A 24,017-nucleotide genomic window follows, 5' to 3' on the forward strand; every position below is an offset into this window, starting at 1 on the left:
AATTTGCAGCGTGTTTCTGAAATGTAGCGCACGCATTGTCATTTTGATGCTTTATGTATTTGCAGCGTGTTTTTTTTCCTTTGCAGCACAATGGGCTTTCAGGGCCACCGTACCTTTGAGCATAATATTCTGTTATGACACACGAGTTGTAATTTTTCAACATTTTCATGCCTTTTGCTCTTGTAGTGTGTTCTGTTGCTGCCTCTGCTATTCCTGTCACTGGAATGTCCCTTGAGGAAGCACTGTCTGTTTGTCTGTTGTGCATTTATTCATGTTGTCTCTGTTTAGACCCATTAGGAAAGCAGCTGGCCTCCTCCTAACCTCTCTGAAAATGCCACTACATTTACAAGATGGTCATAAAAAGTAATGCACAATCTAAAAGACTAAAATAAGTGCTTACTTATTTTTTATGTTTTGTCATAATAATACTATATAATAAGACTAATTATTGAATGAATGAATGATTAATCTTTCCTGCGTTTTTTAAATACTTTGTATAATTAGCTGCTACTTCCTTTAACTGATCAACCTCTAATAAAGATCGTAAAGATGCAGTGTCTGTTTACTTATTGCAGGAAAATACATTTTGTTGTTGTAATGTAATGTTGTGGTAACAGCATCAAGCACTATAGTGCACCTGGTCAAAAGGTCAAATGCAACCGAAAGGGCGGGTCTAAAAAGAAAAGAAAAGGAGCAATGCCCCCTAGTGGTGTAGGCCCACCAACAAAAAAAGCAAATCGCAGAAAAACGAGTGCTTAAACAGTATTATGTATTTTCACATAACACAATGAATATAAGCTAAATATTAGAATGTAATATGAAATGTTGAAATACTGAACTATGACATCTGGTGTACGGAATCTTACTGTAATCGGCATCTTCTGTCTCATTGGAAATGCTGAGGACATGTATTGCTCCTGTAGAGCTGATAGGGCAAGGCACTGGCAATGGTCACATCAAAGCTTTTAAAATTACATTACAATAACATGGATAAACCGCTCTTGAAAATATGTTGTTGTCTGGAAAATCAGAAACAGAACAATCCCACATGATAGATTTGAATATTCAGCTGTCATTTGCAGCTGAAGGAAACAATTCTTAGTATATCCAGATTTAATTTGCTGCTGTAGGCAGCTAATATATTTGAGGCACTGTGCGAAGGCACTGGTCTTCAGGCCAAATGAAAACTGTGGAAAGGCAGTCTAGCCTCAGTGACACTCAGTGAAGTCTGGGCATCACTGTTGAGTGTCCTTCCATAACTTCCAAATCCTAATACCTGGGCCTGACAGAACAGGCTGGACCACAGGCTGTTTTCAGTCACTGATACTATAGATCTGTCCTGATTCCAGAATATAGGAGCATGAGAGGTTTTCTCAATTTTACAATTATCAGTACAACTACCAAATTAAAGACACTGCAAAGATAATTTATTCTGAATACAGATTACAAACATTAGCTCTGTTCAAATTTGCAGTCATATTCATATATGAAGTAACAGGTATCTATCAACATACTTACAGTTGTACCCTTGTGTTCTGACTTACAACACATAACCAATACTGCATATTGCTTCATTTGAGCAATAAACAAAAAATATAGTCTTGTATATAAAAGAATGATATGATATTAATAATGCACTTATTATGGCTAAACGTGATTTATGAGAGGCAGGATCTTGTCATCCAGGTCTGCTGTCTACATGAGGCTCAGTCTGAAAAGCCCTGATGTCTTCACCAATGAACTCATTCACTGCAGAAGAGGATATTATAATCAATGTAGCAATCAATATTACAATCAGACATTAAATCAGTATATTATAGTAACTTGCACGGAACTAACAAATAACCAGTAAATGACCAATGCTCCTTCTATAAATGAGCATTTTCTTTTATATCAGTAAGTGACTAGTAAGTACTAGTTTCTTTCAAAGTGACTAGTATGATAAACCACACAGAACACTATATGCTCCAGTCTGCATCTTAATATTCTTAGCCCAAGACCCTTTCACATAATTATTATTTCACATTCCAACTTAGCTGTGCCATTTAAACATGAGTTTAATTATGATGATACTCCTAACCAAGTGGCCCACAGGCTAGGCCTGCAGCCTAACGTATGTGCAAATGTTTATGTCCAGTAACTGTGCTGTGTGCTTCTCACCTTCCTCCAGTGTGATGTGCTGCATTGGTGGAGGGCTGGTGAAACTCAGAGGACCCTCCTGCAGCTTCAGCGAGTCAACAGCTTCTTCCTCCTCTGCAGATGGGGCCTGCTGTTCCCAGCCATCGTATGACATGTAGGGAGGTGTGCCCAGCTCCTGATAGCGGCTAGGCTTGGACGGAGGAGAGGAACACATCTCCTGAGGATAGGGGCAGTGGGGGTATGGGGAGTGAGGCAGAGGAGGCAGGGGGGAGGTGGAGATGGGGCTGCTGGCAGGGAATGGGCTAAGAGAGGAGGAGTGGGAGGGAGAAGGGGAGGAGGAGAGGTAGGGGGAGTCCAGCCATGGAGATGGAGATGGGGCAGGTGAGGATGGCTGTGGGACACGAGCATATAGGGGGGGAAGAAGCTCTGTGAAGCCTAGCTCCAGACTCTCAAAGCTGGGGTTGCGCTCATTCAGAGCCCGGCCCCCACTGTCATCTGTAGCCTCATGCTGAGGGCCATAGTCCTCCTGGTAGCCCTGTGAGGGGTAGGAGAAATCGCTCTGATAGGGGGGCAGGTGAAAGGACATGCCTCTCTCATCAGTGGCAGCATCAGGTCCCAGATGCAGAGCCCTATCTCCTACGCCACTTCCCCTAACAGGGCAAAGAGTTACCCCCTCCAGGTGCAAGAGAGATGGACGAGACAACAAAGGGTCCTCTTCTTTAAACATGACTGAGAGATGAGAGCAGGGAAAGAAACGAAAAAAGAAACGTACAAATAAGGAAAGAGTACAACATTACTGGGGAGTTAGCTAGAGGACAGGGGGCAATAAACAAAAATATCCTGTACGCACAATTTCCTTATATGGAGAATATAGTTTACTTGATTATGATTTACATTCTCTAAAAGATTTCTATTAGGCAAAAACATCAGATGAATACCAAGTCTTGCATTCAGGTGTTAAGTAACACCTGTCCCACTGTCCCACTCACTGGGAAGGTATTTGAAGCAATGCGTGCTGCTCCTCTTCCTCTTTCCATTGGACACATACAGGCACACTGCCACAGGCTGACTCACAGACGCATCGCTGTAGGTGGGCACTCGCACACACAACACACCCTAACATACAACAAATACAAATCATCAAACATACATGCATAAGCAATATCCTAAACTCAATATCCATTAAATTCACAATGAATATAGACACTCACTGCATAAACCGATTTACGCCTCTCAGAAGTAGATGGGGAGTGTACATAAAGCTCTTTGGTGTATAAGAGTCTGGTGTCTTTACCTCATTACTTTGCTCCCAGTCGACATGTGCTTCTTCTTCCCATTGGAGTTTACCATCTAAGATTCAAAACATTTGAATACAATACAGACACAGTGACATCACTTTGGCCTTTATGTAAGATATTCTACATATAGATATTCTATGTCTAGATGTGTTGTTGCCATGTATAATGTCTAATACTACTCCAAATACATCATTATAAACTTGCATAAAAAGTAGTAGTAATGCTACTTACCAGAGCCTCTCTCCATAAAGAACACTCTTGATGTGGGCAGAAAGTTGGTTCCGCCCACCAGAAGCTCCTCCCCTCCTTCCACAGAGCAGGAAGTCAGACTAATCGACTCCACCACGGGCAACTCCTGAGCAGAGCGCTGGGCTGAATACAGGAAATGGAAATCATGCAGGGCAGTTCCGAAATTGCTAGGTTTAATTAATTTGTTTATTCAGTATCTAATGAGAAGCAGTTCATGCTGGGTGTGATGGCTACAGCATTATTAGAAAAGGTTAAACATGAAGACCACATATGTCTTAACTGACCTGCTGCACTGCAATACACAGGCCTCCCCAATATACATTTGAAAATAGTACCGTGACTGAGATACATAATTTAAAAGTGGAGAAGGCTGATTAACTGTACTCACAACACTCGATGGGCAGGGAGGCCATCTGCAGCGCTAAGACCCGCCCTGGAGGGGCAAGAGGCGGGGCCAAAGGAAGGTGTGTGCGGAAGACCAAACGCACACGTGTGTTCTTCCTCCCAACATCAGTCTCTCCTTTCCTCAGCTCAATATCTGAGTTCCTTAACTTCAGGATCCCAGCACAGTCAATACTGAGAGGAACAGAGATTTAATTACACACTTAACACATTGAGGAAGAAGGTCTTACGACACAGGTTCTCAGAACGAGTATGTGTTGCTCACAGTGCAGTCATGTTTGTTTCAGGGTTCAGGGGGATCTCCAGGAGTTTGGTGCCAGCCTGCATGCTTTCTTGACTCACCGTTCCCACAGTCTTCCCAGTCACCCTGGGTGAACACAAAACAATCCGCAACGACTTTAAATACTCATCCAGTAATGGGATCTTATTCAGGGATGATTCAAAATGCTTTTGAAGGAATGCTCCAGATTCTGAAAGGCTGCATCAGTTTAATAACAAGACGACCTTTTCTTAACTAACAAATATTTTAAGAATCTGAAAAGTAGTTTGGTTGAGGTTTGTCTACAGAAAACCATCTCAAAGCTGAGGATATTGGAAGAACAACAGTACCTGTGTATTTGATAAAATGGATGAGGCCGAATTGATCGATCATCTGCGGTTCCTACAAACACCTGTAAGGAGAGAGGCTGTCGCTCTCCATACCCAACCAGCTACAGGAGACACAAAAAATCAGCAACAAAAACTCCACATGTCTCAAAAAAACCTTATCCAAAAATGCCAAGGTGACAAAAAGTGAATGTTAGTTATCTGGGCCTAGTTAGCTAGGCTATTTTGCGCTGATTAGCATATTGGTTAGCATAACCACATGTGCACAGTGCTCTTCTCTATTAACTTTTATTCTCTTTGAGAAAAGACCGCCAAAGACAATCACAGAGTACATAGCAGAACTGGAATAACCTTCACTACAGGATGTCCTCCAGGAGATGCCTTCACTGCTCCACGACTTCCCTCCGTCTCATAGTGGGCACGGTGGTGGGGGCGTGGCTGCACCTCTATACGCAGCTCATACTGGTCAAACTGGCAGGGCAGGGGCCAGTCAAGAGGTGGCAATGCATTAGACCTGTGGTAGCATTCAGCACAAAACAAGAATTTCGGTCAAGAACACATTACTCAGGCACCAAGGAAGTCAATGTCGGTTTGCTTAGTGTTTTAATCAGGGAATCGACCTCTCCAGTCTTTTTACATTGTTATACATGTAACAAAAACACGCTAGCTAATGTAAGGTAACTGGCATGACAAAAAAAGATAAATATGTATATTACATTTAACGTGAATTTACAAAAAGGTTGTACTTCTGCAGTCTGTGCTAAATAGCATGCTAATTATTGATTAACTAGGTTTTTGAATTCTGTAGTGTATCTGAAAGACGTGGCATTTCACTAATTCTGAACAAAAAAGGTTCTGACACAATGCATACATCAGTGTACAAATTGGAAAATGCAGTCTGTCTGACTCATTTGTCATTCTTTTTATACACATATGGGTAGTTGATATCACTCTTTTAGCCACATTAGCATCATCACATGTCCCAGCTAGAGCCCTTTACCTCTTAATCTTAAATATTTCAAAAGTGTTGGCAGCTCTGTTGTAATATACAACAAGAAGAATGCACTCTGGGCTCAAACCTGAATATGGGACTGTGGGCACTGGCACGGGTTCTACCCCAGCCCACGGCTGAGGGTACTGACAGGTAGTCCATGCTCAGTGATGATGATTCCCTCCTAAGAAGGGCTGGATCTGAGAGGGAGCAGGGAGTGGTGGGAACAGTATTCTGTTCTGACTCTGCTTCCCTGGAGGAGACCTACATTGATAACCACACCAACAAACCCATATTTACACATAAGCATGTATAACATCACTATGAAATACGCATACAGACAAGCATGTTAAATGCATAGACAGTATAATTTACACTTGTATCAAGAGCCCTTGAGTTTAAGTCTGAAAAGTTCAGTTGCTCCCAACCTCATATTCAGGGACCATTTACTGCATTTAATAAACATCAAAGGAATATTTTTATTATTTAATAATTTTATTAAATTATTATATCTAATAATTTAAAGTAAAAATGGTTAAATTATGAAATTATTAATAAATTTAAAACCTAATTTTCACTCATTAAAGAAATACAAGCGCAGCTGCACTGAGCAGCAGAGTTTAAATGAGCTTGGTAAATGCCTTAAGAAATAGAAGAGTTTTAACTTTCTTCATGAAAGAGTTTAATTGTTCATTTATTTTCCTGCTCTAAAACAACAGCCCAGCACATAAAGGGCTTCATAATGACCTGATTAGTTAAGAGACCAATTATGACTAAAATGTGCAGTGAGGTATTTAAAAACGTGATTTGGAAGTACTGCATTCAACCACATAATGGCTGTCAAACCTGCTGCTCTGCTCACCTGCTCTAAGGATGTCTTCCTGGCCTTCTGTGGGATGCTGAGCTCACAGCTACTTGCTTGCCCCTGACCCTGCGAGGCACTGTCTCCTGTCTCCAGAAGAGAGGGGTGGTCCTCGGAATAGCTGCTCCTGCGGGATGAGATAGGGGAGGCTAGAGGGGAGTTCCTTCGCTTTTTGCCCCCAGGAGAGGTGGGGCGTGAGGAGGGAGAGAGGCAGAAATGGGCAGCAGCTTCACTGAGCTCTTCCTCTTCCACCAGTAGTGAATCACAGCTGGATGCAGGACTCAACCAGCCACGTGAGGAGGGACTGGAGGCAGGGCTAGGACTGAGGGAACCTGCCCCTGTCATGCTGTCCCGATAGCAAAAGGGGTCGAGCAGGGGCAGATAAAGTCGATCTCGGTCCCAGCCACTGCTGCTATCCCAGTAACTACCTCCCAGTACACCAGAGTCATCCTCTGGAGAAATAGTGGTGATCTGAATACTGGGGCACTCCAATACCCTAGACTCTGAAACCTGAGAGAGAGAGAGAGAAAGAAAAGGTGAGCTACTAGTAAATTTTGTTCATAAGTTCAGGTAGTATTAAAGCAAATCAAAAGTTGCACATGCAAGCTTTATCAATAATATTTCCGGATTTTTTTTTTTTTTTTTTACCACAAAACATATTTCAATACCAATGAACCTCTCAAGGTTTCAGAAATCCACTTTGAAAGGACCAATCACATCCCTAACATACTGAGCAAGTAGTCCAGATGCAGATATTCAAAGCAGGGTTCACCTGGACTGATCGAGCTGGGAGACTCTCGTATGTCCCACTGAACTCTCGCACCAGTGCCCTTCTTGGAGGCGGGGAATGCATCCCAGCCCTGGCTGATGGTGGAGGAGATGGGATTCCCATTGGCTGGCCAGTGTGTATGGAGGTCAAGTGGATATCAGAGACTGGATGTTAAATAACAATTTTTTTTTATTAGAGAACAACCATTGCAGCATGACAAACACATTAAGTAATAAATTATAATCAAGAACATGGTTGATCACAAACATGAAAAACGTTCTGACCAGACGTTCCAAGGGGGTTGTATACTGAATGAGATTTGACGACTTTATTGATACCTTATTTCAAGAGCTACAAGAATAATTGTGTGAGGAGATAACATGAATAAAGACTAAAAATGTATTTGCTGTCAGCATTACCAAAAAGTCATTTAGGCTGATATCCCATTCCCTGTAGCCTACATTCAGAAGGCAATGGCTGGAGTGCCTAAGGTATAGGTTCGGTTCAATCAGAAATCAGTAGTAAGTGCTAGGTATGGAGACTAGAGGTACCAAAGAGTTGCAGTGGCTAACAGTGGAGCTGAAAAGCTACCTTCATGCCAGTTCTGAGGGAGAGGCTGGGTGTGTGCCCAAGTGGATACCACGAGGGGAAAGGAGGCAGAAGAAAAGTGGGGGAAAACGAGGAGGTGTGTGTGTGCATGTTCAGTAAACAGAGACAGGAGGGTTCGGTCCAGATGGCAGCTGTTAACGTTACTCACACGCACAGCTGATTAAAACCACATTGTGCTCTACCCTCTCTCTCTCTCTCTCTCTCTCTCACACACACACACACACACACACACACACACATTTACTTCACACATTTCAACACTCATTATAGTGTATAAAACGTTTTTTAAAACAATTAACAGTGATAGAGAATTTCTACCTTTTCGTATACAGACCCGCTACATAGCCTTATCATCACTCTCAGATAGGTACTGACCAGTATTAGCGGACTCATGATGTACGGGAGCTCCCTCTGATTTCTCCGATGAACTGTGTTGTTGATCGGTGTTGTGCAGAGAGGACGGGCCGCGGAGCTGGCGCGGCGGATCTTCCTCGAACACCAGCTTGAACTCGAACTCCCCCTCCTCCCAGCCCGAGCCCGGCGCGGCCCCCATCCTCACCCCCAAAAACTATGTCAGACGGTACCGATAGAGCGCAATCAACTTTTGTTATCCAGTAGTGACGATCAAAAACCAGAAGAACCAGTAGTCCTTTCTTAAACTCTGAAAATTGAAAGGTCTCCAACTTTCACAAAGATCCAATTTCCTGAGCTGCCATGCATTTGCTTGAATTCCAGATTATCCTCAATCCCGAAGACTGTGTGCAAGATAACATTTTCATAAGCATTTTCTCATCGTACGCGTCGTTCTCGCAGTTTATTCAACGCGTGTTCCTTTAAATAACCTTTTGTTTAAATACCGTCGCTCTCGACTTCTTTAAACGAAGTTTCTTACCCCACTCGCTATTACAACTTCTTCTCACGAACTTGGATCGTTCAAAATAAAGTGACCAATCATGTTCGCTTGAAATGTAACTCCATATATCCGCATGACCTAAATTAATTCCTTTAATGTCAACTCACCTTATCTTTCCGCTTAGTGTAAAGAGCAAAAAAGTTGTATCAAGTATTTTTCTTGCTTTACCCTTAATTGCCTTTGGGTAGATTCCTTAGTCCCGTTTACTGCGTTACTCTTTCTCCCATTGGACATTTTATTTGTCAATCAAAAGACCCCCTTTCCCCCAGTTTCCTATGCCCATTCTCGCCGCGCACGCTTCCTGAGCTTTGATTGGCCGGCATAGAAAACCACATCTTTGGGGTGAATTATAACTTCACGATAGCCACAAGAATCTGTCCAACACGCATCCATCAAAGGAGAAACGCATTCTGCTCTGGATGATGGAGAATTCCCTGGATAAATATCAACAACTGAAGCTGCGCCTGAAAAGAGGCAGTGTGAGGAAAAGTATTCCGGACTTTGTCCAGGCGTGTGTAATATTTATAACATATTGCATATCCTGGAATCTCCGTTGCCCATGGCGTGCTGGGTGTGGGCACTGATGCTGCCTTTGGACAGGAAAAACATGTCATGGCCATGACACACCAAAGCCAGTGTCCTCTTCTCTGTCATTCTCTCCCTTCCCCTCATATTTTGCTCTTATTGGCCCTCCACTCTTCCCCTCTACTCTCTCCTTTCACCGCCCCCCCCCCCCCCCCCCCCAAATCTGTTTCTCATTATCCTCTGTAGTCTGCACTCTGTCTGAGACGGGAGATGAAAAACTAAAATAAACATGTTCTCTCTCTCTCTCTCTCTTTCTGTTGCTCAACCTCCTTAATTCATGCTCTCCTGATCTCTCTCTTTCCTCCTTCCATTTCTTACATTAATGCCTCTCTCTAACAGCTACTACAACCATCACTGGATTTTCACACATACGTATATTTACAGGCGGCTTCAGGTTCTGCATGCTGTTTTTTCATTGACATTTTCATCAGAGTTTTTTCAACGGCACTTAATTTATGCAGTTTGATTTCAAACTGAACAGTTTAGAATTCCGTTCCGCTGTAAGTGAGAGGGCAATTTGAGTTGGGGCTGTTGTTAGGGAAGGAAGCATTCGCATAACATCTCCCACCTCAAGATTCAGACTCAGCTCTTATACAGCTAGTTAACTAAATGTAGTGAATTTAAGCTATGTTGTGTGATATATATATATATTCTGTTATATGCAATAGGTCTATTATATTGTCTGGAAGACTAATCATACTGACAACAGCTGTTCTGCTTGGAAGAAATTATAGTTTCCCCTTTAAAATATATTATTATTTTAAATATATTATTACTTTCAAATATAGTATTGAAGCTTTCCATCTGTTGTTTTTTACCATGTCCATAATGTATGAAAAGGTATATAGAGATTAATGCTATTTTAATACTATTTATACTGTTGACTTTGTTTAATGGTCTGCATTCCATTGTACAAATGTAAATATGACTTGGATACTATGATGATCAAAGTATGACTTTGTGTGATCTTTATGATTGGGACAGAGTACGGAGAGAATCTAATTACATACACCAAACATTATCTTACCCTGAAGAGTGAGGCCTTACTGGAAATGTTAAAGGCTCGATATTCAGCATATTCCATTTTGGGAAATGTCGACCTCGTGTGGCCAACAGAGAGGCGGCTTTTCCCATAAAGACATTATTTCATAGCTCTGGAAAATCTTAGTGTAAAAGAAGAGATGTTTGAGAAAGTGACTCAGAAAATGGGTTTGTGATGACCTGGATAAAAATAAATAGTAAACAGAGAGATGCGCAATCCTGAGTGTTTTAGAGTTCCCATCAGGGGTGATGTTATGGAGCCAAACTGCTATCTTTCTTAATGCTGAGTAAACCATGCATTCAACAGGAAACTGGGCAGACTAATCAAGGGAAAGAAAGCACTGCAATTATACACATGCATCCATAAAACTCAGAATAAACAAGAATGTACTAGTGAGATTAATGATGGCAAACATAATAGAGCACACACAGCTACAGTGATGTATGACTGAAGAACACTTTTAGTTATGAAGAAAAACGAATTATTAATGAAAAATAGTCATTCCATTTGATAGTTGGATTATTGATACAAGTGGTGCATCCATGGTTGTGAAGATTCCTATTCAGAATTCTTATTCCAAGTGACAAGGAAAATGTCTAAAATCATATTTAATCTTAAATGGTGGGTGCCCTCAAGGGCCTCCGAGATTAATGTTTCCCTGATTAACTTCTATGCTGTTAAAACCTTCAATGAAACATGAAGACTTGAGGTGAGTGTTTTGCATAATGGGGAAACATGGTAACTTAGATGTAAGACATGTGAAGTCTAAGCATTAGGTCAATTAAGCTGGTTGACTTAATCCAAAAGACAGTGGTCCTGAAATTGAAGGAAAAATTACCAAAGACAAAAGGTGAAGTCAGAACTTTAAATTAATTAATACTATTAAATTATGTACTCACTAATCCTCCAGTATTAGCCTTTTCCAATTTTGACCTTCCTTTTGTATTGTGTACTGATATACAAATCGAAGGTACTTGTACTATATTATTTCCAAGTGATCCAAAATTCTAACCCTATGTTCTCTGATGAAAGTAGATGTTGCATTTCCTTTGGAAATCAAGGTCCCAGAGTCTGGAAGAAGAGAGGAGAGTCACAGAATCAGGGCCGGCGCCAGAACATATACAGTGAGGGGGCGTCAGAAAATTCCGGGGGGGGGCAAACGCAAGTTGTTTGGGGGGGTGGGGGGTGGGGGGTGCATGTAACGATTGTCGAGCGGGCCGAGGGGGCACCATGTAGCGATTGTTGTAAAATAAATGGGTCTTATTTTTTACATTGAGGGGGCGGGACACCTCGCCTGAGGGGGCGACGCCTGAGGCTAGGGTCCTAACTAAGGCTAGAAAATTCGATCATATTAGTCCTACTCTCTTGGCGTTACACTGGCTTCCGATTAAATATCGAATAAAATTTTTTTTTGACCTATAAGGCATTAAATGAACTCATTGCATACTATAACCCATCTCGCCTTTTGCGCTCCCAAAATGCAGGATTTATCTTAGTTCCAAAAATTTGTAAGACTACAGGCGGAGGCAGAGTTTTCTCCTTTAAAGCCCCTCAGTTATGGAATAGCCTTCCAGCTCTAATCTGAGATTCTGACACAGTTCCAATCTTTAAATATAGACTTAAGATTCACCTATTTAATCAAGTCTTCAGTTAATATTCCCCTTGTGAACGTGTGGGGCTCAGGGGCCCCCAGACGTTGAGACTTCTGGTAATCTGAGATGGTGATGCTGTCATCCAGCTGTGTCATGGTATCACTCTAGTTGTGACAATGACTTGGCAGGAAAGCAATGTCTCAGTGAGCCCTCATGACTGTGGTTACCTCTGAACCCCTCCCTTTAGTTATGCTGCTATAGATTAGCCTGCTGGAGCTACATGCTGATCATTGGCACGTGAGCTATGTACATTTAAATCAATGGTGGCTATGTACATTTAAATCAATGGTGGCTATGTACATTTAAATCAATGTCCACTCAGTCTGTATTGTCTTTTTGCATACCTCTACCCAAGATGATTGGATACAGGCACCTGCAGGCACCTGGGGGATAGTCTGGCTTGTCGGTGGATGTGCTGATGCCGGGGTTGGATGTGCAGTTGTCACGGAGGGTCGTGCTGGTGCTGGCTGAGGCCCACCGCCTGCACCGAGGGGACTGAGGCTGCTTGGCCGGGGAACATATTCTACAGTAAAAATTCTTCATCTTCTGGATTTGTACAGTCACTTATGTGGTCAATCAAACCTGCTTGTCAGATTTCTGAGACGATGTAAGAATCAGGAGATACAGCCATAGAAACTAAGACAAATGTACTGTATGCACAGTACATTCTATCGCCTGACATGCCAAGTTCACAGGATGATTATAAAAATATTCTACAGTAAAAAATCTTCTTCTGCTGGATTTATACAGTCATGTATGTGGTCAACCAAATCTGCTCTGTCAGATTTCTGATACAATGTAAGAATCAGGAGATACAGCCATAGAAACGTACAATACATTCTATCGTGGCGACAATGTAACTACTGCATTATTTTTTAAGGTGGAACGGAAAGTGCGAATAAGACACTGGTGAATAAGGAACCAACTTCAGCCTCGTATATGTACCGACCACTGCTAGTTGCCTAGACTACGTCTCCTGCCGCCCTCTTGTACCTTGCGGACTCTGCCATCACCTTATGACTTTGGACCGGATGGACTACTCCTATGTAGCTACACAAACTAACCCTCGTTCTTCCATCACCAGCTCGTATAAAGTGGTGTTTATATGTTTTAATGTGTTTACTATTTAGAAAAAGAGTTTGTTTAGGTGTTAACAGATCATTACTTAAAGTTATTATAATAAAGTTCAATTGTGATCGGTTGGTATTGTCTGACATACTAAATGGCGAGAATCGTTTGGTCATTCCTGTTTGGGTTAGGAGGGGGCGCTCTCGTTATGTCTGCTAGTGATGGGAATTTCGGCTCTTTTTAGGGAGCCGGATCATTTGGCTCAGCTCCTCATAAAGAGTCGGCTCTTTCGGCTCCCAAATGGCTCCTTATTTGAGGGGGTGGCGAACTTACTTTGTTGCCGGGGGGGGGGGGGGGGGGTGTGTCTTAGAGGGGAACCGGCTCGGTCTTAGAGGTGAACCAGCTCTTGTCGTTCACTTAAAAGAGCCGGCTCTTTGAACCGGTTCGTTCGTGACCGACACATCACTAATGTCTGCACATTCAACAGTGAGACGAGTGAGAAACAAAACGAGAGAGTTTGTCTGTTCATTGTTTCCCCCTATTTACAGGCAAATTGTAAAAGAAATGTGAATGTTTTTCTTTGTAAATGAGTTAGTCAGTATATTATACTGTCATGGTTAGTAAAATCCTTTTTTAAGGGAAATTCTTTTTGATGTGCGCAAAGTATTCGCTAAGTACTAAGCCTATAGTTAGCATAAGACCACGAGGTGCGCGCCATGAGCTGATGAGAAGCAATATGTATGTGTTTAAGCATGAAAGTTAGAGAACTTGTGACATGTTATGAGAAGTTAGATTAGTAGTAATTGGGTCATGACTAACATGTCAGCTTGTGAACCTGAATGTGAAAGATGTGGATGGATGTATGTGTTCGATACATGTGTTCGCTGTATGTTTTGCCTACCGATTGGCAGTGAGCCAATCTGTTTCCCTCTATTTGCAGGGTACTACACTACATTATTGTTGTACCGATCTTTCGTAATAAAAGCATTGTGCTTCTGCACAAGGATCCCTCTACATTTCCTTATTTCGTTACTGAATACTTCGCCAATCACATGGATCCTGCAAAAGCCCAAGCCCATCTGGACTACCAGGAGACTACCATCGCAACGATGAACGAAAGCATCAGACGACTCACCGAGATGACTTGTAACCAGGAAGCTACCATCCTGGCCCTCTCTGAGGTAGTCCATCAAGGCACCGCCACCATGCAGAATCTGCGTGCCACAGTTCCCACACCCCTTGTGGCAGCCACATTGCCTTCAAGCATCCCGGTCGCTATCCCAGAACGATTCGACGGATCAACCAATCATTGCCGAAATTTCCTGATGCAGTGTTCTGTGTACTTTACATATCATCCCGCTCAGTTCCAGACTGAACGACAAAAGGTACATTTTGTTTTATCCTTTCTCACCGGAGATGCGGGCGCCTGGGGTACTGCCCTTTGGGACAATAAGGATTATTCCTTGGAATCAGAAACTCTGTTCTCAGCACTGTTTAGATCCGTCTTTGATCACCTCGCAGCAGGACGTGACATAGGTACCCAACTGTGCGAGATTCAGCAAGGGGAACGTAGCACTGCTGATTATGCTCGAGAGTTCCGCACATTAGCTGCAAGGAGTGGCTGGGGGGACTTAGCCCTAAAGACTATGTTGTGTAATGGGTTGAGAGCGGATCTCCAAGTCGAGTTAGCCTGTAGGAGCAAGACTTTGTCACTTACAGACTTTATTCAAACCGCAGTAAACGTGGATAAGGTGCTTACGACTCACCGTCCTAATCCAGGAAGATATGTCAGCTCCCCATGTTCAGTCATCCCGTTCCCTGGGAGAGACGTCTCGAGATGTTTCAGAGCCGATGCAGTTGGGTCGATCTCCTCTTATGCCACGAGAGAGAGCTCGTCTACTCTACTGCGGTGAAGAGGGTCACTTCCGAGATAGAGGTCCTGCTCTATCGAATATTAAAAAGAAGAAATACCGGGACAAACCGGGACAGGCACGTGAAAACCGGGACAGTCCCCAGAAAACCGGAACAGGTGGCAACACTAACTTTACTATATTAGGAATTGAGTGATTGTTGAGGCAGACTGAATATTTTGAGTTAGAAATCAAACCAAAATGTGTTTAAAATAATCGCTTCTTGGGGGTTCTAGATCTAGTTTTTATTACGAATAAGGTTTGCCTCTTCCAATGGTTTTTAGTTTGTTTTTGATGTGTGAATCTGATGTACATCCTGATCAAACAAAAAGAATTTAGAACGCTCCAGATTTTAAATTTAAATGTAACCACCTACTACAACCCACGAAGCAACAGGGTTCATAGCGCTTTTATTTTGAAAACGATATGCAAAATGAAGCAATGACATGGCAAAATGTAATCCGAGGCCTCGTTTGTTGCTGATCATGTGATTTTGCTCAATATGACACAAGCTCCGAAGCAGGGGTTCATCGGACACGCCCCCTTTTTACTCTGTACACGCCTCGAAGCCTAGCTTCAGATGTCCCATCACTAGTGACAAAATTGTTGACCTACACAAGGCTGGAATGGGCTACAAAGCCACAAGTAAGAAGCTGGATGAGAAGGTGGCAACTGTTTGGAAGTGGAAGAAGTACATTACTGTCAATTGACCCAGGCCTGGAGCTCCATGCAAGAAATCACCTCGTGGAGCCTCATTGATCATGAGAGAGGCAAAAAATTTATTCAAGAACTAAATAAAATCTTGCAGTGCACACAAGATTCCTCTGCTCAAGAAGGCTCACGTCCAGGCCCACCTGAAGTTTGCCAATGAACATATTAATGACTCCTAGAGAGACTGGGAGAAGGTGCTGTGGTCAGATGAGACCAAAATTGAGTTCTTTGGCCTCAACTCAACGTGTTTGGAGGAAGAAAAATACAGAATATGAATGCCATCCCCACCATCAAGCATGGTGGTGGAAGTATTATGTTTTGGGGGTGTTATTCTTATAAGGGCACAGACCAACTTCACCGCATTGATGAGAAGATGAATGGGGCCATATATCGCAAAATCCTGGGTGACAACCTCCTTGTCTCCACCAGGGCACTGAAAATGGATCGTGGATGGGTCTTTCAACACGACAACAACTCCAAAACATACAGTTGTGATCAAATTTATTCAACCCCCAATGCTGCGAAGGGTTTTATGGAATTCAGTGCACATTTGTAATTGTGTTCATAATGAAATCTTACAAGGACTTGTTAAAGAACTAAATGCAACTAAGATAGCATCAATTTTTTTTGTCATAAAGTATTAAATGGCCTTTTTGTGATTTCTTCATTGACACAATTATTCAACCCCTTTACGACTACCACTCCTAAGAACAGAGGTTCATTCCAGTGTTTTCCATCAGGTATTGAAAACATCTGTGGATGTCAACGAGCAGCAATCAAGCATGATAAGCACCAATTAGGCAGATTTAAAAGGACTGTGATACTCAGCTCCTTCTAGACATCTACTGGTGTGTTTCCAAGCATGGTGAAGGCAAGAGAATGGTCCCAGAAGACAAGAGAAGAGGTTATTGCTCTTCACAAGAATGGCAATGGATATAAAAAGATTGCGAAGTTGTTAAATATTCCAAGAGACACTATCGGAAGTATCATTCGCAAGTTCAAGTTAAAGGGCACAGTGGAAACGTTACCTGGTCGTGGCAGAAAGAAGATCCTGACCGCGACTGCTGTGCGCTACCTGAAGCGTAATGTGGAGAAAAATCCCTGCGTGACTGCTAAGGAACTGAAAAAAGACCTGTCAGATGTGGGCACTGAAGTTTCAGCTCAGACAATAAGGCGCGCACTGCATAACGAAGACCTCCATGCCAGAACGCCCAGACGCACCCCCTTGCTGACTCCAAAGAACAAGAAAAGTTGACTGCAGTATGCCAAAAGTCATGTGGACAAGCCACAAAGGTTTTGGAACAGTGTACTGTGGTCAGATGAAACTAAATTAGAACTGTTTGGGACAATGGACCAGCGCTATGTTTGGAGAAGGAAGAACCAGGCTTATGAACAAAAGAACACCTTGCCTACTGTGAAGCATGGCGGGGGGTCAATTATGCTTTGGGGCTGTTTTGCTTCTAATGGTACAGGAAAGCTTCAACGTGTGCAGGGTACCATGAATTCCCTTCAGTACCAGGAGATCTTGGAGGAAAATGTGATGGAGTCAGTCACAAACCTGCGGCTTGGGAGACGTTGGACCTTCCAACAGGACAATGATCCGAAGCACACATCCAAGTCCACTAGAGCATGGTTGAACATGAAAGGCTGGAACATTCTAGAGTGGCCATCGCAATCACCAGACTTAAATCCAATTGAGAACCTCTGGTGGGACCTAAAGAAGGCAGTTGCAGTGCGCAAGCCTAAGAATGTGACTGAACTGGAGGCTTTTGCCCATGAAGAATGGGCTAAGATACCCATAGGTCGCTGCAAGACACTTGTGTCAAGCTATGCTTCACGCTTGAAAGCTGTCATAACTGGAAAAGGATGTTGTACTAAGTACTAAAAAATAATGTCACTAGGGGGTTGAATAAAACTGATAATGATGTGAGCACAGTAAAGACATTTGTGGTTATTCCATCATAAATATTATGTTATGTTTGTCTAATTTATAAGTGCCTCTTTGATATAATTGTAAATAAGATGACTGAAATGATCAAAATCAATGTCAAACTGGCCAAAACACTTTATTTCAGTGGGGGTTGAATAAATTTGATCACAACTGTATAGCCAAGGAAACAAAGGAGTGTCTCCAGAAGCATATCAAGGTCATGGGCATGGAATGGCCTAGCCCGTGTCCTGACCTCAATCCCATAAAAATCTATGGAGAGAGCTGAAGCTTTGCGTTTCCAAATGCATGCCTAAAAACCTTAAGGATTTGGAGATGATTTGCAGAGAGGAGTGGGCCAAAATTACTCCTGAAATGTGTGCAAACCTTATAAAAAAAATAAAAAAAAACTAAGAAACGTCTGACTGCTAAATGATGTTTTACTAGGGGATCAAATACATTTCTCTCAATGAAATGCAATTTTTTATTTCTCATTTCATTAAATTTTCTCAGTTTTTCTTTTGATATTCTATGTGGCACTGTTAAAATAAAGCTGGCATAAAATTGAGATTTTTTGTATTAAAACTTTTAAAGTCAGTGGGGGATCAAATAATTTTCCTCCACTGTGTGTGTGTTTGTGTGTATATGATAAAAACATCAACACATAAAATACCTTCAGTGACTGATATCCCCATAGTAAAGGATTCTTTCTAGCTTGTGGTAAAATTTAAAAGTGAGTTTATAGAATTTCTCATGACCAGTTTAAGTTATCTTAATACTTATGAGTAACCCAGATTCTTCAGAACACAATTATGTTTTCAACTAACAAAAGATTTGCAGTTTTTGGAAGAAAAACATAAAAAAACATCACTTTCTGACAGATTACATCACCAAACAGCAAAACAGATGCATGGGACAAAAAGTGCATTCATGGTGTCATACAAGGTATGAACAGTTGCACTGATTTAGTAGCAGATATGTTATTGGAATCTGAATTACTTGCTATTGAAATCTGATTTCCAAGGTCATATAATTCCACTGCTCAAAAAAATAAAGGGAACACTCAAATAACACATCCTAGATCTGAATGAATGAAATATTCTTATTGAATACTTTGTTCTGTACAAAGTTGAATGTGCCGACAACAAAATCACATAAAAATCATCAATGGAAATCAAATTTATTAACCAATGGAGGCCTGGATTTGGAGCCACACACAAAATTAAAGTGGAAAAACACATTACAGGCTGATCTAACTTTGATGTAATGTCCTTAAAACAAGTCAAAATGAGGCTCAGTATTGTGTGTGGCCTCCATGTGCCTGTATGACCTCCCTACAACGCCTGGGCATGCTCCTGATGAGGTGGCAGATGGTCTCCTGAGGGATCTCCTCCCAGACCTGGACTAAAGCATCCACCAACTCCTGGACAGTCTGTGGTGCAACGTGACATTGGTGGATAGAGCGAGACATGATGTCCCAGATATGTTCAATCGGATTCAGGTCTGGGGAACGGGCGGGCCAGTCCATAGCTTCAATGCCTTCATCTTGCAGGAACTGCTGACACACTCCAGCCACATGAGGTCTAGCATTGTCCTGCATTAGGAGGAACCCAGGACCAACCGCACCAGCATATGGTCTCACAAGGGGTCTGAGGATCTCATCTCGGTATCTAATGGCAGTCAGGCTACCTCTGGTGAGCACATGGAGGGCTGTGTGGCCCTCCAAAGAAATGCCACTCCACACCATTACTGACCCACTGCCAAACCGGTCATGCTGAAGGATGTTGCAGGCAGCAGATTGCTCTCCACGGCGTCTCCAGACTCTCCAGACATGTGTCACGTCTGTCACATGTGCTCAGTGTGAACCTGCTTTCATTTGTGAAGAGCACAAGGCGCCAGTGGCGAATTTGCCAATCCTGGTGTTCTCTGGCAAATGCCAAGCGTCCTGCACGGTGTTGGGCTGTGAGCACAACCCCCATCTGTGGACGTCGGGCCCTCATACCATCCTCATGGAGTCGGTTTCTAACCGTTTGTGCAGACACATGCACATTTGTGGCCTACTGGAGGTCATTTTGCAGGGCTCTGGCAGTGCTCCTCCTGTTCCTTCTCGCACAAAGGCAGAGGTAGCGGTCCTGCTGCTGGGTTGATGCCCTCCTACGGCCTCCTCCACGTCTCCTGGTAGTGCCTCCAGCCTCTGGACACTACGCTGACAGACACAGCAAACCTTCTTGCCACAGCTTGTATTGATGTGCCATCCTGGATGAGCTGCACTACCTGAGCCACTTGTGTGGGTTGTAGAGTCCGTCTCATGCTACCACGAGTGTGAAAGGACCACCAACATTCAAAAGTGACCAAAACATCAGCCAGAAAGCATAGGTACTGAGAAGTGGTCTGTGGTCCCCACCTGCAGAACCACTCCTTTATGGGGGGGGGGGGGGGGGTCTTGCTAATTGCCTCTCATTTCTACCTGTTGTCTATTCCATTTGCACAACAGCACGTGAAATTGATTCACAATCCGTGTTGCTTCCTAACTGAACAGGTTGGTTTCACAGAAGTGTGGTTGACCTGGAGTTATATTGTGTTGTTTAAGTGTTCCCTTTATTTTTTTGAGCAGTGTATATATGTAAGCACTCAGGGCCGGAGTGGGCCCCTTTTTCAGCCCGGGAGTTTCATGCCCAAATCCGGCCCAAAATTATTTTTCCCTCCCAATCGGCCCAAACTAGAGATTGACATGAGCTGGCCCATCGGGAATCGTCCCAAATCTCCTGATTAGCCACTCCGGCTTTGCAACAACTAGCCTGTGCGATGCATAATGAACGTAATAGTAAACAAATAGATAAAATGTTGACATGAACGTAACCATAAAAAACAAATAAACAACCTCTGAAGCAATGACTGCTCTTTTGGAATGCTGTTATGTCATGAGTTGTGTGGAGTGTTGTAACGATCTCTTACAGGAGCACCTGTGTGTGATTATGGAGTCACGTGTTGCTGGGCGGTGTTGGACTCAAGTTCACAGCTACAAAAGGCTCCCTGGAGTGTGGACGGCAGGAGAGAGGGGCAGGCGGTCCTCATTTATTCTCCCATTTAGGAGATTTTGTCATGTATCAGCAATCCATTAGAAAGGATTGTTAAATTGCTCTTGCTCCCAGGTGTGGTGATTTTCTTTTTGCTTGGTTGTATATTGGTTCATTATTATGTTGATTATCATAGATTTGTAGTTAAAATTATAATTTTATTGAGTTGGTTAGCACCTGGTAGGGTAGGCTGCTGATTATTTTGTCGTTTTGGTTCTTTTCCTTTTTTCAGCGTGGGCCTACCTGAAACTCAGCCGGTGCTATGCATGTAACATCTTGCATTTATATTTATTCAAATATTTATTTTGAAAATGCCAAGTTGTTTGTTTCTTCTTATTAATCTAATTGTTAGGGTCGTTTTTCTATTGTTTTTTTAATTATTATTTTTCTTGTTATCTGTCTGACCTATCAATCAATCAAATTTTATTTATATAGCGCTTTTTACAACAGTTGTTGTCACAAAGCAGCTTTACAAGTGCCGAGTCCTAGCCCCCAGTGAGCAAGCCAAGGGCGACAGTGGCAAGGAAAAACTTCCTAGTTTTTTGCATGAGGAACATTGAGAGAGAGAGAAACCTTGAGAGGAACCAAGACTCAGGGGGGGGGAACCCATCCTCCTCTGGCCGACACCTGTCACCATGACAACAATTTAGACAAAGAAAAGGAAAAGATGTAACCTAGACTGGGTGGTATCAATGCATAATACTAAGCAGATTTTTTGCATAATTTTCATTTGCATAATTTTTCCAGTACAATTTGAACTAATCTTTCCATTATTATTATTTTTTTTACAGAAAACCATATCAAAAGAACCAGATGTGTCTAATAAAACGACAAAATAAGAGAGAAGAGTACACAGGAAAAAGTGGAGGAAGCAGAAATCATCCATTGCTGGACCATTGTGTCAGTCCTTTAGTCCAGTAGGAAATATACCTACACAAAAACTTGAGGGCACCATCAGTCCGAATGTTGAGAAGCATATTGCACAGTGATTACTGGCTGACAAGTAAAGGAATTGACCTTGCTTGCTTTTACCTGGCCAGAGACAACAAACATATGGATGGATTTCAGTCTGTTCTTTATAGTGGATCAAGATCCGGTGGGATTGTGGGAACTCCTCATGGACAATTTGTCCAGTTACTGAACACTGGGGGTAATCACTGGGTTACTTGCAACAATTTATTCTGTGGAAATAATCAAAACTGTGTATGACAGTCAACTCAAGATTGATGACAGTACCAAACAGACATTATCTTGGATGTTGAGGCCAAATAAACCTGACTTTCATGTGCTTTAACCATATGTACAGCAACAACAATAACATTTGTGGCGTCTTGGCTCTTGCAGATGCATGTAGGGGGTTGCGCCCTGAGCAGTGCTATTTCCCTGAAAGGTGTATCCGAACTCAACGTTATGGCTCTTTCACAAAACAAGAGAACCAATAAATTTACAAGATGGACAAAAATAACCAAAAAGTGGAAGTTTACTGCTTGTGCAGAACAGCATATAATGGAGAGAAAATGGTCCAGTGTACAGACTGTAAAGAATGGTACTACTACTTGCTCTTCCATTCCAGAAAGTGCTCTGAATACTGAAGACGAATGGCAGTGTTCAAACTGTACTTCAGAGGAGTAATGCAAAAAAGACAACTCATACAGGGATGAAGAAAAAGAACAATATGAAAATTATATCAGCAAAGACAAATGGAACAAAAAGATGATTTTCTAAAACATGGAATATACTTTATACACAAGAAGTGTGAGACTTGCTGTTTCTGGGGTGGAATAGTCAGGGGCATTTTTTGCAGTGGCGGAGCTAGACTTTTATCCTTGAGGTGGCCAAAGCTATTTTAGGGGGTCCATAGACTATGACAATGTATATTTAAGAAAAGCATTCAATTGCAATCAAAATCTGTAAATGTTATACTTTTCATATCAAGTACATCTTAAGCACGCAGGAGATCAAATTTGTGTATGAAATTTGCAGTTTTTTTAACAATGTGCAAAATGTACAACACAATCCAAATATACGAAATAGGAAAGCTGCTTTCAGCATTCCCTCGATTCCCTCGATCAGTTTTTGAAATAATTTATTGCACTTGAGTACATATTTTCAGTAACTTACATCACTGATACGGTCACACAAACTTAAGTCGGGGCAAAGAAACCACTGTAGATGTAATGTGTAGTATATTATTTTTCATAGAAAAGTGTCTTTTTTACTATTTATTTATGTACAATATGTAAAATTATAATACAATTCATTCATAATATTACCCGCACCTACAAAGTAAAAAAAAAAAAAAAAGGAAAATGTTTTATAAGCTGCACCGGGCTAAAAGCCGCTACTGAATTGAACACATGGGGTGAGTTTCCCAAAACGTTCTTAGCGCTAAGTACTTCGTAACCTCGTATGAAATGTACGAGGTTACGAAGTAGCCTACTTAGCGCTAAGAACGTTTTGGGAAACTCACCCCTGATCAGTTTCTGAACGGTACCTGTAGCATTTCACGTGTGACACTTTTTGCTTTCAGCCGGTGTTGTGGGGCATTCCGACAACCCTCGTTTATCCGCATAAAGACGCTACAGATTATATTATCGATTTATGTTTGTATGCATAAATAAGAGCTAGGTTTTAATTATCCATCACAGCAAAATGCATTATCTATGTCCAAAGCCACACTGGCTCAAGGGTGTTAATTATTTTAAATCCTCTGGGATGTTTTTTTTTTTTACAACAGTGAGGTTAACCATGTCAATGTCATGCTAAAATACACAAGCAGCTGATGAGTCAGTATGCAGAGAGAAACGTCAGAAAATGAGCTTTTTTGCCACCAAAACTTTACAACACATGTAGGGTCAACAGCACAAGGTTTGGCTCAAGAGCAACTAAACACCTTAAGGCTGGAGTATCGTTTAATTCTTCTTCGCATCTCGTGAAGAAGCACTAATCTCCTGGGGCCTCATGTACGAACATGTACGTACAAAAACATTGTGAATGCTATGTTGGACGTAAACGGTCAGATGTACTAAATGTGATTTGAACGTGAGCGCGTACCCCCACGACACTTTCACTTCTGACGTACGCGTGTTTCCAATGTGTTTTCGTCAATTAGCCACACTTAGAGGTGATGCATTGAAATTTCAACTATTAAGATATCATTTACGCACACATTGTAGTTGTTAACATGAACGTACATAGTGTGCTATC

General features: G+C 42.1%; 1 protein-coding gene across 2 annotated transcripts; it reads right to left on the minus strand.

Annotated features, from left to right (window-relative positions):
• Nucleotides 1-1,412: 1,412 nt before the first annotated feature.
• nfatc4 (nuclear factor of activated T cells 4) lies at nucleotides 1,413-9,553 on the minus strand. Of its 2 annotated transcripts, none has more exons than XM_076972065.1 (14): nucleotides 8,946-9,553; nucleotides 8,301-8,493; nucleotides 7,320-7,480; nucleotides 6,548-7,057; nucleotides 5,774-5,949; nucleotides 5,046-5,208; nucleotides 4,698-4,798; nucleotides 4,354-4,455; nucleotides 4,075-4,262; nucleotides 3,669-3,809; nucleotides 3,434-3,489; nucleotides 3,129-3,255; nucleotides 2,161-2,868; nucleotides 1,413-1,749 (listed from the first exon to the last, which is right to left on the minus strand). In XM_076972065.1, the coding sequence occupies exons 2-14, from the start codon at nucleotides 8,476-8,478 to the stop codon at nucleotides 1,679-1,681; spliced, it is 2,682 nt and encodes an 893-aa protein (XP_076828180.1). In that variant the 5' UTR covers nucleotides 8,479-8,493; nucleotides 8,946-9,553; the 3' UTR covers nucleotides 1,413-1,678. The 2 variants fall into 2 exon arrangements, with proteins under 2 accessions (XP_076828180.1, XP_076828179.1); XM_076972064.1 differs by having other exon boundaries at nucleotides 8,301-8,680.
• Between the last annotated feature and the right edge of the window lie 14,464 nt (nucleotides 9,554-24,017).

This window comes from Brachyhypopomus gauderio, chromosome 14, assembly GCF_052324685.1.
Source record: "Brachyhypopomus gauderio isolate BG-103 chromosome 14, BGAUD_0.2, whole genome shotgun sequence".
Taxonomy (NCBI): Eukaryota; Metazoa; Chordata; class Actinopteri; order Gymnotiformes; family Hypopomidae; genus Brachyhypopomus; species Brachyhypopomus gauderio.

Excerpts from the sequence above, each read along its gene's own strand:
- nfatc4 (XM_076972065.1), bottom strand. The coding sequence starts at position 8,478 with ATGGGGGCCGCGCCGGGCTCGGGCTGGGAGGAGGGGGAGTTCGAGTTC. Across the intron at positions 7,058-7,319 it reads TCCCAGCTCGATCAGTCCAG|GTTTCAGAGTCTAGGGTATT; the intron begins GTGAACCCTGCT and ends TCTCTCTCTCAG. Across the intron at positions 5,950-6,547 it reads GGAAGACATCCTTAGAGCAG|GTCTCCTCCAGGGAAGCAGA; the intron begins GTGAGCAGAGCA and ends TTATCAATGTAG.